The sequence below is a fragment of the Diabrotica virgifera genome, chromosome 8 (assembly GCF_917563875.1).
Source record: "Diabrotica virgifera virgifera chromosome 8, PGI_DIABVI_V3a".
NCBI classification, from domain to species: domain Eukaryota; kingdom Metazoa; phylum Arthropoda; class Insecta; order Coleoptera; family Chrysomelidae; genus Diabrotica; species Diabrotica virgifera.
The window spans coordinates 218,883,483-218,896,429 of record NC_065450.1 but is presented as its reverse complement, the minus strand read 5'-3'; the positions used below and the strand labels follow the sequence as shown (position 1 = coordinate 218,896,429).

General features: G+C 34.0%; 2 protein-coding genes across 2 annotated transcripts in view; one reads left to right on the top strand and one right to left on the bottom strand.

Annotated features, from left to right (window-relative positions):
• The window catches only part of LOC114336681 (GPI inositol-deacylase), a 49,435-nt gene extending 47,591 nt beyond the window's left edge, over nt 1–1,844 (bottom strand). Inside the window, exons 1-2 of the mRNA XM_050658004.1 lie at nt 1,636–1,844; nt 1,329–1,476 (exon numbers count right to left, since the gene is read on the bottom strand). Of these exons, the coding sequence (XP_050513961.1) occupies nt 1,329–1,476; nt 1,636–1,773 (286 nt within the window). The 5' untranslated portion in view covers nt 1,774–1,844. The remainder of the gene's footprint in view (nt 1–1,328; nt 1,477–1,635) is intronic.
• A 646-nt stretch (nt 1,845–2,490) lies between these two features.
• LOC114336398 (cytokine-like nuclear factor N-PAC) overlaps nt 2,491–12,947 on the top strand; it is a 42,202-nt gene continuing 31,745 nt past the window's right edge. The window contains exon 1 of the mRNA XM_028286758.2: nt 2,491–3,176. Within this exon, the coding sequence (XP_028142559.2) occupies nt 2,684–3,176 (493 nt within the window). The 5' untranslated portion in view covers nt 2,491–2,683. The remainder of the gene's footprint in view (nt 3,177–12,947) is intronic.

The window sequence follows — 12,947 nt, the reverse complement described above, 5'->3', positions numbered from 1 at the left end:
AAATTTTTTCCATATGATATCACTGCAGTGTCATCAGCAAATTGTAGCAAATTAGTATTGGTTAGTCTAATGTCGCATATGTCACTGCAATAGATATTATACAATAGAGGGGAGAGTGGTGAACCTTGTGGAACTCCTTGTTGCACTGAAAATGAATGGGAATATGTTTCATTGATCTTAACTATACACCTGCGTCTTCTAAGAAATTCGTCAATAATCCATATTAGAGAAGGGGAACATTTCATTCTGTGAAGTTTATATAACAATCCTCTATGCCAAATGGAGTCAAAAGTCTTCTTGATGTCCAAGAAAACTCCAGCGGCCTTTAGTCCTTGCAATCTTGCTGCCTGTATATTGGATGTTACTATTGAAAGAGGAAGGATTGTAGATGATTTTTCTCTAAATCCAAACTGGTGTGCTGGAATATGTTGGTTTAATTCATTATATAATCTTCCTTGGATAATTTTCTCAAAAATTTTTCCAATTACTGGGAGAAGGGTGATTGGACGGTAATTTTGGGGTAGTTGATGGTTAGTATAAGGTTTAGGAATAACTATTACAATGCCTGTCTTCCACTCATCAGGGAAGAAATGATTCATGATACAATAGTTATATATGCTCATTATCTCCTTATGAATATCTGGATCTAGTTGTCTAAGGATTTTACGATTGATGGAATCTTTGCCTGGAGCTGTGTTTTTTCCTTTATATAGAGCCTCGTCATATTCATCTTCTGTGATGTCCTGAAGAGCATTCAGATTACGACTATTTTCATAAAAACTTCCAAACCAACTATCCACCTCCTCTAAGGTATCTCTATCAAAATTGTTATCCTCATTAAATTTGTAGGTTTCTTCAAAGTATCTAGCAAAAGCACTACATTTTTCTTCATCTGCACTATATGGCTGGCCTATATCTGCATATTTTTATAAAAAAAATGTATGTTGTGAATGTATCGACCTTTTCTCGAAATTGTTCATTCCAATTCCCTAGTAATAATCCTATTTATTTAAATCATTTTGTCATACCTGATATTGTAATAAAATATTTTAGGTAAAATGGTCAACAATTAACAACCCTTATAAACAATCAAAATGACAAATACACAAACACTTTCAGTAAGACAGGTTTTTCAAAATCCAAAAGGGACAGGAGTGTCGGTGAAGCTTTTAAGAATAAGTAGCTGTATGAATCTCCGAAATTTACATTAGTTTCATTTATGGTTTTCGTGTCAAACAGTATAAGTATAAAAACAAACAGTATAAGTGTGAAGTGTGTATTGTCTGTGTAATACCTGTAATTATCTAACAATTTTTAGAAAATATTACCTTGTTTATGCGATCCTGCATTTCCCGGTATAAAAAGTACCGGTATTCCATCAAAATACATATTTCGTGTCCTCTCAGTGAGCCTTCCTTCACTATAGGCGTACAATCCATATTTCCTAAATTCTTTATCAGCTTTGTTTGAAATTTTCTAAAAAAAATTACACATAAAATTTAAAATTGCCGCAATTGTGCCAAAAGCAGTGCTTAAAATAGAGCACATGAAATCATTTCTTAAAATATTTACTTACGTGAATTTGATTGATTTATGATTTGTTTAATTAAAGGATAAAAAGATAACCCAACTCACCACATACTGAGGATACTCAAACATATATGTCATTTCACATCTATCCTCTTCATTTTCGGACAAAAACTTTAAGATGCCGATAATGTAACTACATGCTAAAATTAACGAAACAAACACATATAAGCTAATTTTTTTCATTCTTGAAGGGATTGTTTTGAATTCAGCATTTTAAAACCATTACAGTTACAGCTGATTTTTGACACTGACAGTAGTGACAGTGTGACAGCATTACTTTCTCGTTCTGTTATAACATAGAATGTTATTGCATATAAAACGAACAGTAGTGCAAGTACCCAATTTTCGTCAAGTTTTTGTTATATTAATTTATTTCAAACCCCCTCTGTGGCTCAGTGGTAAGACCGCCTAACTTTTGGATCGAAAGCTCCGAATGGTAGTGAGTTCGAATCCCACCAGGGTCAGGAATTTTTTTCATTTATTATAAATTAATAAATGAAAATAGTTTATGTCCTTGTGAGGTCGGTACTCACCGGAGAGACCGCAGACGTTCGGATACAATTAGCGTCTCTTTGCAAAGACAATGACGTCGACTTTGCAAAGTAACAAGACACTTACTCAACACACACACTACAACACCTGAGTTAGTGATAAGTTATTACGTGGCTAAAGGTTCTAGTTCTAAACTAAAGGCCAGAATCAGAGAAAAAAATTATTTCAATTCTGTTTGGCACCAGTCGCACCAGTTATTGTACCCTACAGAGAAATTTAATATGAATGAATTTTATCTTTATAAAGTATCAACAAAGTCGGATTTGACCGATAAATATGAGGGATAAAAAGAAAATGAAAAATAAAACAGATTACAGATAAGTGCAAAGGTGGTTGCAGTTTGCACTACACCAGTTTTATTTTTGACATTTTGAAATTTTGACAGAGACAGATCAGAAATCAAAACAATCTAAAACTGATTGAATGTTGGTTAATTATTATCACAATTATTATTGTTTTGTGTTTGTGTCCTTTTTAAGTACGTGTGCATAAGTGAAATTAGAATAAGACTTATAAAAACTCAATTTTTTTTCTATATAAAATGGCAGACATAAATGTAGGTGATATTGTATGGGGAAGAATGGACGGCTTTCCCTACTGGCCCTGTGTAGTTTTAAAAGACGTTAAAGTGCCCAAACCTTCCAAAGATCCCAATACAAAGTATTACTGGGTATATTTGTTCGGCTCCAAGAATTATTCCTGGATATCCAGAAAAAGACTTTGTCCCTATGAAGGTAATAGGTTTAAATATGGACATAATGATGGACATGTAAATTTTGCAGAAGCAGTAAAAGAGGCTGAGCTGCATGTTAAACGGAAAAAATTGAATTCTAACTACCAAGTAGTGATTAAGGAAAAGTTTGATATACAGGAGTATGAGAGGAAACTTAGAAGGAGTGAAAGTAGAATGAGATACAGAACAAAACTAATGATTAGAACAAGATCAGTAAGGACAGATGAGGATCATAAATCCAGAATAGCCAATACGAGAAATATTGCAACCTCAACATTTGTTTTTGGAGTAATTGGCATTGGTAAGTGATAGACCACTATTTTTACAGATTATGTATTGTCTTCTTCTTCCCTGAGTACAAGATTTCGTAACCATGAATATTTCTTTCTACCAATTCCTCTTTTTCTGTTGAGTATTACTGCAGTATCTAGGATCTGCTAGTTCCCATTATATGCCCCAGATATTCAATTTTTTCTTCTTTATCATCTTCGTCGAGTCACCTGGGCCTATTCTATGTTTGAAATGTGTTGAACCCATGATATTTTGAGTATTCTACAATATGACCACATCTTAAAGGCTTCTAATTTGTTCATCATATTTACTTATTTATTTATTCATCAACGGGATAAACCCAATACATACAAAATACAATAAAGCAGAGCTTTCATCATAATAATGAAAATATAAAATTAGATACACATAATACTACAACTTTAAAACACAAACATAAAAAATAAAAAAGAATATAAATTATTTTCAAATGATGAAAACAACTGATTGATTCAATTACCACTGTTAAATCTATTAAATTTTTTTCAAATTCAAAATTCAAGACGCCCGAGTTCTTGTTTAATAGAGGAAATTGAAGAACCAAACAGATCTATTTGATGACTAAACTTGTTTCCGTACAGGGTCAATCTACTAATTGGTGCATATTGACCATAATTTGTAGCATGCCGTTGTTCTTTGAATATTTGTGGATTTCGTGTCAATCTAGCAGGTATATTAAAGTCAGTGTTGCCAATCCCATTTCTCTAGATTATCCGATGATCGCTCGAAAAATATCCGATTTGTCACGAAAAGGTACACTAGGTCAAAAATTATTCTGTTATTAAAATCAATGTTGCCAATTTTATTCTTTTAGTCGCCTTAACAACCATCAAATAACAAAATCGGTTGATTGTAATCAATTATCATTATGATAATTAACATAATTTGTTGATTAATTAATTATTAATTATCAATTAACGTAACAATTATTAACATAATTGATTAATTAATTAATTAATCTCATAATTGTAATCAATTATGTTTTCAGCAACCCAATCAAAGTTGACATTGACAGTAATTAAATATTTGATAATGATCAGTTGATTCCATTTCTGATTAGCGTTCGAACAACCGGCCCTTTAATCTACTGGTTCCTCTATTTCACAGTTTAAACCGACTCGGACCAAGCGTCCGAATATGCCATTTAAATATAGAAGGTATTAGTAGAAGTAAATGTGAGTACCTTCAAAAGGTACTCATTGAAAATAATATCGACGTAGTCGCAATTCAGGAAACCCATGTAGAAAACGAGGAACAAATTCTCGCTAGAGGAAGAATTCATGGTTACGATTTACTGGGTGCAACTTACCATCCAGCTTATGGAGTAGCAACCTATGTACGAAACAAAATAGAAAATGCACACATATGTTCTACATCAGACATAAATAACATTCATACGGTTACCATACAAATTGGCGAAATTACTGTCAGCAATATTTATAAACCACCGGCAGTCCTGTGGCCTCCGCATGTTATTCACGCCCACCCACACCCCTCAGTGTATGTTGGAGATTTTAACAGCCATCACGAACTCTGGAAGTATAGACAAAGTGATCAAAACGGCGAGGCTTTGATAAATTGGAGCGAAGGGGCTGGCACGTATTTAGTCTTTGACGCTAAAGATAGGGGAACTTTTCGATCTGCAGCCTGGAGGCGAGAATACAACCCAGACCTATCCTTTGTCTCCACAAACGAAAACAATCAACCCCTGGCAGCTTCACGTACAGTGCTCCCAGATTTTCCACATAGCCAACATAGACCAGTTGTAATAGAAGTTGGCATCAAAATACCAATAATAACATCTTTCCCTCGACCTAGGTGGAACTTTAAAAAAGCAGACTGGGCGACTTTTACTGCGAGATTGGACAAATGTCTCGGATGGATAACCCCAACACGTACAAACTATATGAGGTTTGTTGGCGCAGTTATATCTACAGCGAAGAAAACTATACCCAGAGGATATCGTAGAGATTATGTCCCAGGATGGAATGAAAAATGCGAAAAATTGTATCAAGAATACAACGAAAGCCAAGACCGAGAAATTGCGGACGAACTGCTGCACAGTTTGGATGTAGCCAGACGGCAAAAATGGATGGAAACTGTGGAAAAACTAGACTTTAGTAAATCAAGCAGAAAAGCGTGGTCCTTACTTAGAAAACTTGGTAGTAGCAGACACTCAACTAGAGACAAAGTACCAATAGTTCCCAACAGAGTGGCCTCCCACATTGTAGCAAACTCAAGGGCACCTAGAGATCGTGACCACACCACCAAAGTAAAACAAGACCTAAAAATATTAAAGTCTGCATGCCCGCCTACATCTGAATACTCTGACGAGTTTACTCCAGAAGAAATTACCTCAGCAATATCAGAAATTAAATCTGGAAAGGCACCCGGCTCCGATAAAATACATCCAGAATTTTTACTCCATTGTGGCAAATATGCTAGGAAATGGCTGGCTGATTTCTACACAGATATATTAAAATCAGGAAAAATCCCCCATTTCCTTAAAAAGGCCTCCATTATAGCCATATTGAAACCAGGAAAAGCAAATGATCAACCCCAAAACTACCGACCGATTGCACTGCTGAGCTGTGTCTATAAACTGTTGGAACGCTTAATCCACAACAGAATTAGTAACACCATATTGGGGGTGATACCTATTGAGCAAGCAGGGTTCAGACCTAACCGCAGCTGCACAGATCAGATCCTATCCCTAACAACACATATCGAAGCAGGTTTTCAAAGAAAGCAAAAAACATCCGTTGCTTTCATTGACCTATCAGCTGCATACGACACCATCTGGAGACAAGGACTAATCTGCAAACTGATCCGTGCCATCCCGTGCCAAAAGGTAACCAAACTCATTGATAGCATGCTCACCGACAGACCTTTTCACGTCACAATGGGCAACTTAAGAAATGTCCAAATGAAGCTCAGCAATGGACTGCCACAGGGATCTGTTTTGGCACCCTTACTCTTTAATTTATACATCGCGGACCTACCTAGGACAACTTCGCAGAAATTTGGGTACGCTGACGATTGGGCCATTGCAGCAAGACATAATAACATGAATGTTACAGAGACAATACTGACGGATGACCTTGCTGTTATGGGTGAATATTTTCGCAAATGGAGGCTACGGCCCAATGCAACGAAAACTGAAGTGTGCTGTTTCCATCTTAATAATGCCCAAGCCAACAAAAAACTCTCCGTTCACTTTGAAAACAGACTACTCGCTCATAACTCAACACCAAAATATCTTGGAGTGACTCTTGACAGAACCTTAAGTTTTAAGGAACACCTACAAAGAAAGGCAGAAAAACTGAAGACGCGAAATAATATAATCCAAAAGCTATGTGGCACCACATGGGGGTCCTCAGCCTCCGTACTCAGATCATCCGCTCTCGGACTCGTATACTCGGCGGCTGAATATGCTTCGCCGGTATGGCTCAATAGCAAACACACGAAGATCATTGACACCCAATTAAACCAGACAATGCGAATGATCTCAGGTACAATTCGACCAACACCGAACTATTGGCTTCCCATTCTGAGTCACATTCCACCGCCTAAACTAAGAAGAAGTCATTCTCTTCTCAGAGAATATCGAAAAATCGAGGCTAACCATCAACTACCCATCCACCATGATAAGCTTGATATCGAAATGAAAAGACTGCGCTCCAGATATCCCCCATTGTTAAGGGCCACCTCCCTACATCAGGAACATTTCGACCTCACCAACGCTTGGAGAAGACAATGGGAGAGCGACTCACCACAGGAATCACACCAAATGGCCTGTATCGATCAGAAACCGCCAGGCTTTGAACTGCCCCGCAATACATGGACGGCGCTGAACAGAATAAGGACAGGGACCGGTAGATGTGCTGACAGCTTGCATAGATGGGGAAAGGCCCTTACTCCTGAGTGTGATTGTGGTGCGCAACGGCAGACCATCCGCCACATTATTGAGGAATGCCCCCGAAGGCGATACCCTGGAGTTTTCGATGAGTTCCTGAATGCGACCGAAAATGTTTTACAGTATATTAATACATTAGATGTTCGTTTGTGATACTTCATGTAGTGTTTTATATACTTTTTTTTTTTTTAAATTATGTGTTCTTGTTGTATCTATGCCATACGATAAAATAAACAGTTTAAAAATTTTCGTTTATAGATGAAAATCTCGTTTCCTAGCTGATTATTACCTGATTCATGTATGTAAATACTATTTACTTACTATTATTAGATTATTCGTATTTTGTATTATCGTAAGTGTTAAATTCTAAATAAATAAATAAATCTAAATATTTCATTATTTGGATCGTTATATTAATTTATTATAATTATTTAAGTAAAAAAAAAACTTTTAAATATTATTTTATTAAAACGTAATAACTACCTAAAACTAGGTACTGGAAAAATAAATAATACATAAATCAATACAAAATAAACTACAGCTACATTAATAGCATAGGCGCAAAATTTCTGGTTTTCAGGCTTTTAAAATGTATTATTTTTTTCGAGTCCTGAGAAAGCTAATAGTATTATTTAAAAATTTAAACGCAGAATGAAAGATTACATTATTACCGAGGGCCGAAAGTTCCTGAAGACTTCTATAATTTTTATTCTAATATGTTACAGGGGTAAAAGGAAAAGAGAATATTAAGTGTGACTTTTAATTTCAAATATCTCATTCGAAAGAAACATTTTGTTTATTCTAAGGGACTTTCAGCCCTCAGTAATAATGTAATCTTTCATTCTTCGTTCAAATTTTTTTAAAAATATTTATTAGTTTTCTCAGAATTCGAAAAAAAATGAATATGTTTAAAGATTATTGGTCCGAAATTTTGCGCCTACGCTCTTTTAACAACTAAAGATTTATTACAACTAAAACAATAGAAATGTATTTGACAGTCTTGTAGTTATTAAGGTATCAAAGTTATTATCCATAATACCCGTGGTGCGTTCAACTTTAATGCCCGACTAAATAATTTTTATATGCAAAAAATTTGAAGGATTTTTGAGTTAATTAGTAGATACAGTGGAACCCCGATAAGTCGGCCCCCGATAACCCGGAAGTCCGGCTAACCCGGACCGATTTTTATCAGACAAACATTACAACAATAAAAATGTATGTCCTTTATGCTGGATTTTCCAATTTCTTTTCGAGTCTGTTTCGGTTCCTCAAATTGATAAGACGTGCGATACTTAAAATCTAATTAAAGAAATCGGTGTTTTCACCTCGTAATTAAAAAACTAGTTATTCATATTAAAGTACACATATCGATATTAAAAAAGTGAAATCTAAGTGGTTTTAAATCATGAGCGTTAATAGCGGGGGTGGACAACCCCCCGATAAAGATGAGTTAGAGTGTGCAATGGATGTGTCCCGTCCGGATCATCCAGCTTCGCCAGTGCCGGATCTTCCAGCTTCTCCAGTGGAGGAATTTAGAGGATTCCAAAATCCCAATTCACAGATAAGTACTGTTAATGATTCTGATAATGTTTCCGGGAAAAATGTAGACGTAAATACGGTCATTAAAAATATTAATCAATATTCTTCTAAAGATAATGCTCCATTTTTTGTTTATGTTCAAAGTAAAACAGGGAGAATAGGGAATCTCCATAGGGTAGCTACCTCTAGACTGATTATTAATTCTGTTCCAGAAATTAAACAGGACATAGCTAACATATCAATAATAGGAGCTAATAAAATAAAGGTCGAATTAACTTCTTATACAAGCGCAAATAAATTATTAACAGCACAGACCTTAAAAGATAAATACGATACATACATCCCAATGTTTTTTACACATGTAAGGGGGGTCGTAAGACAAATAGACTTAGAATTATCGGAACAGGAATTAAAAGAAATTATTAAACCGAAATTGGGCAACAATTTTGAAGTAAGTCACGTAAAAAGAATTTCACGTAAAAATGACCAAAATGAAATTGTTCCAACAACTACTATTATAGTTACATTTAGAGGTCAACTTTTACCCACAAAGGTAATAATAGAAAAAATGGTGTATGATGTCGAAAAATACGTGCCAAGAATAATTCAGTGCCTGAATTGTTTAAGATTTGGGCACGTCAGTCTGCAATGTAGATCAAAAGAACGTTGTAAAAACTGTGGAGAAGATCATAAGGCAGAAAGCTGCCAAAAAAATGAACCAATATGCATTTATTGTAAAGAAAAGCATTGCGCTACTGATAAAAAAAATTGTTCAGAATTTATTAGACAGAAGAATATAAAAAGAACTATGGTATATGAAAACCTATCATACGCCGAGGCGTCTTCTAAGCATGAAACAAGTTTTTCAAGTGTAGCAAAAAATAACACAAATTCTAACCGTTATACTGTTACTTTAAAAAGAAGGAGGTTAGCTATGTCCCCAGAGATCGATGAAACATTCGAAAAACGTAAAGAAATAATTTCAAATCCAAAAACTTTAACAGAACCTGTTTTCAATAAGTTTAAAAATATACCAAATTATAATAATGGTTGTGATGACTCTAACACGGTAAATAAACAGATAAAAACTTGCGAATCATTATTAAACCTTATCAAAGATATTTTAACTTTTTCAAATGTAGAAATTAAAAATAGTACACTTATTGAAAACATAAAAGACAGTATAACGCAAATTTTATCTGACTATGAGTAACTTAAATATACTGCAATGGAATGCTAGATCAATTTTGTGTAATAAAGGTCACTTTGAAAAATACATTTTCGACAATAAAATTAATGTAGTTTTGCTTTCGGAAACTTGGTTAAAGAAATCTTCACATTTTTTTGTTAATAATTTTAATATATTTAGACAGGACCGTAATGACAATTTTGGAGGAGTTGCAATCTTATTAAGAAAATACTTTACCTTTTTTCCTAAGCCAAAATTTACTCCGATAAAGGATGTCGAATGTGTGTCGGTATCAGTTTCAATAAATAAAAATATAAAAATCCATCTATACTCTATATATGCCAAACCAAAACTAAACATTAGAGAAACAGATTGGGTTACCTTTTTTGATAGCTTAGAAAAGCCATTTTTGGTAGGAGGAGATTTCAATTGTCATCATACTGCATGGGGAAATAGTTATTCAGACATAGCGGGTTCAAGTCTTCTCGGTGCTATAGAGGAGTGTAACTTAAATTATTTAAATACAGGAAGCGAAACATTAATACCTAGATTTGGAAGTAATAACAAATCTGCTATAGATATTACAATATGCTCTAGAGATATAACTTTAAATTGTGATTGGAAAACTGATATTACACCATTAGGTACTTCCAATCATTTTCCTGTTCTAATTGAAACACATTTTAATACTACTAAATTATCCTTTAAGTGTAAAAACCAAGTTAATTTAAATAAAGCTGACTGGTCTTTTTTCTCTCAGATAGTAGATGAACAATTAGATGGAAGTAATAACGAAAGGTCATATAAAAGTTTTATAGAGTCAATAAATCATGCTACAAAACTAGCAATCCCACAGAAGAGAACAGAGATCAAATCAGAATTTAGCAAAGTTTGGTGGAATCAGAGATGTGCAAATGCTATTAAATGTCAACAAGAAGCTTTTTTGCTTTATAAAAGGCAGTCAAATTTAACTAACTATTTAAAATATAAAAATTCAGTAGCAGTAGCCAAAAAAATAATATTACAAAGCAAAAAAGATTCTTGGCAAGATTTTTGCAAACAACTTAACAGAAACACACCAATAAAAGATATATGGAAGTATATAAAGAAAATAAAAAATACATTTAATCCCCCAAGAAATAGGATCCAAATAGGTGAGTGGGTAGAAACATTCTTTAATAAAATTGCTCCAAGTTGGGTGGAAACAAATATTCGGCCGACTATTTCACTGAGCACGGATGATATAGATAGTGAATTTTCAAGTATGGAAATAAAACAAAGCCTTAAAACAAACAATAACACAGCACCTGGAGTTGATAACATTTATTATAAAATGCTCGCTAGTTTGTCAGAATCAAGTATTGAAATTTTTCGCAACATAATTAACTCAATATGGAATCGGGCAGAATTTCCAACAAGCTGGAAGGAATATAAAGCAATCCCAATTCTGAAACCAAATAGAGATGCGGAAGATCCAGAGTCATATAGAGCAATTTCTCTAGCTTCTTGTGTATTAAAAACTGTAGAAAGAATGATCAAAGTCAGACTAGTTCATTGGCTCGAAAATAATAAAAAATTACCTAAATTACAGTTTGGCTTCAGAAGAGGATGCTCAACTATTGAAAATATCGGCAACCTAGTAAGTGATATAAATATCGCCTTTACTAATAACAACTCCGTTCCAGCAATTTTCGTAGACATAGAATCAGCATATGATAACGTCATATTAGACATTCTCTATGAAAAAATGGAAAAAATGGGAATCTCCCAATCTTTGACCTCACGTATAAGATTACTATATTCCGATAGGTCAGTGTCAATAAATATAAATGATGAAACATTGGGACCTAAAACGACCAATATTGGGTTACCACAAGGAAGTATACTAAGCCCTGTACTATACTTAATATATACAGCAGATCTGGAAAGTAAAATTAAATGTAGTGAGACCGTTTCTATACTACAATTTGCCGATGACATTTGTATATATTCCCCATGCCAGTATATCGAAGAAGGGTGCAAAAAATTAAATATAGCCTATAAGAACCTTAATAAATGGTGCAATGAAAATGGCCTAAAAATTTCCAGGAAAAAAACAGAAGTCTGCATTTTTACGAGGAAAAGAAAACACATTCCAACAGAAATAACATTGGATACAACAAAGTATAGTGTACGGGCATCTGTAAAATACCTAGGAATGTATCTGGATAAAAAAATGACATGGAAAAACCACATAGATTATTTAATCAAGAAAACTGAAAAAGGAATTAACATCTTACGGTCAGTGTGTGGAACAAAATGGGGATCAGATCCAAACGTAGCAATCCTTTTGTACAAATCCTACATTAGGTCAATACTGGATTATGGTAGTTTCTTCTATGACCAAGCTTCCAAAAGTCAACTAGAAAAAATAGATCACGTAGTAAATAAGTGTCTAAGGCTATGCCTAGGGGCTTTAAAAAGTACACCAATTGATTGCTTATTTGCCGAAGTAGCAGAAACTCCACTAAAATATCGCCGAAAGATTTTAGCTTCCAATTTTATAGCTAAATTAAGTTCTAAAAATAGCAACTTAGTCCAAAAAATCAATATACTGTTTACATCGGATCTTACCCATAGTTATTGGAAGTTGAAAAAAAGTTTAACTATTACTGAGTCATATTATGTAATAAATAACGTAATAGAAGAAATATACTCTTCAGATATAGATCCATTATATAGCATAAATATTTATAACATCCATCCAATTAACTGTGTTTTTCTCCAAGACTATTCAAAATTTCACCCAAGGATTAGACAATACATATTTGAGGAGGATTTAGAAAAGTATCTTCCCAGATGTCAATATATATTCACGGATGCATCAAAGAACAACAAGAAAGTAGGTTGCGCTATATTTGATCCACATAAAAATCATAAAAAATCCTTTAAATTAAATGAAAAGCTTACAATATATACTGCAGAATTAATAGCCATATTAGAAGCTCTCCTGTATATAAGTAATATGAAAATTACAGCAGAATCATTTGCAATTTGTTCTGATAGTAAAAGTGCTATTATGAAAATAAAAAATATCCACCAAGTCAGTAGTAATTATA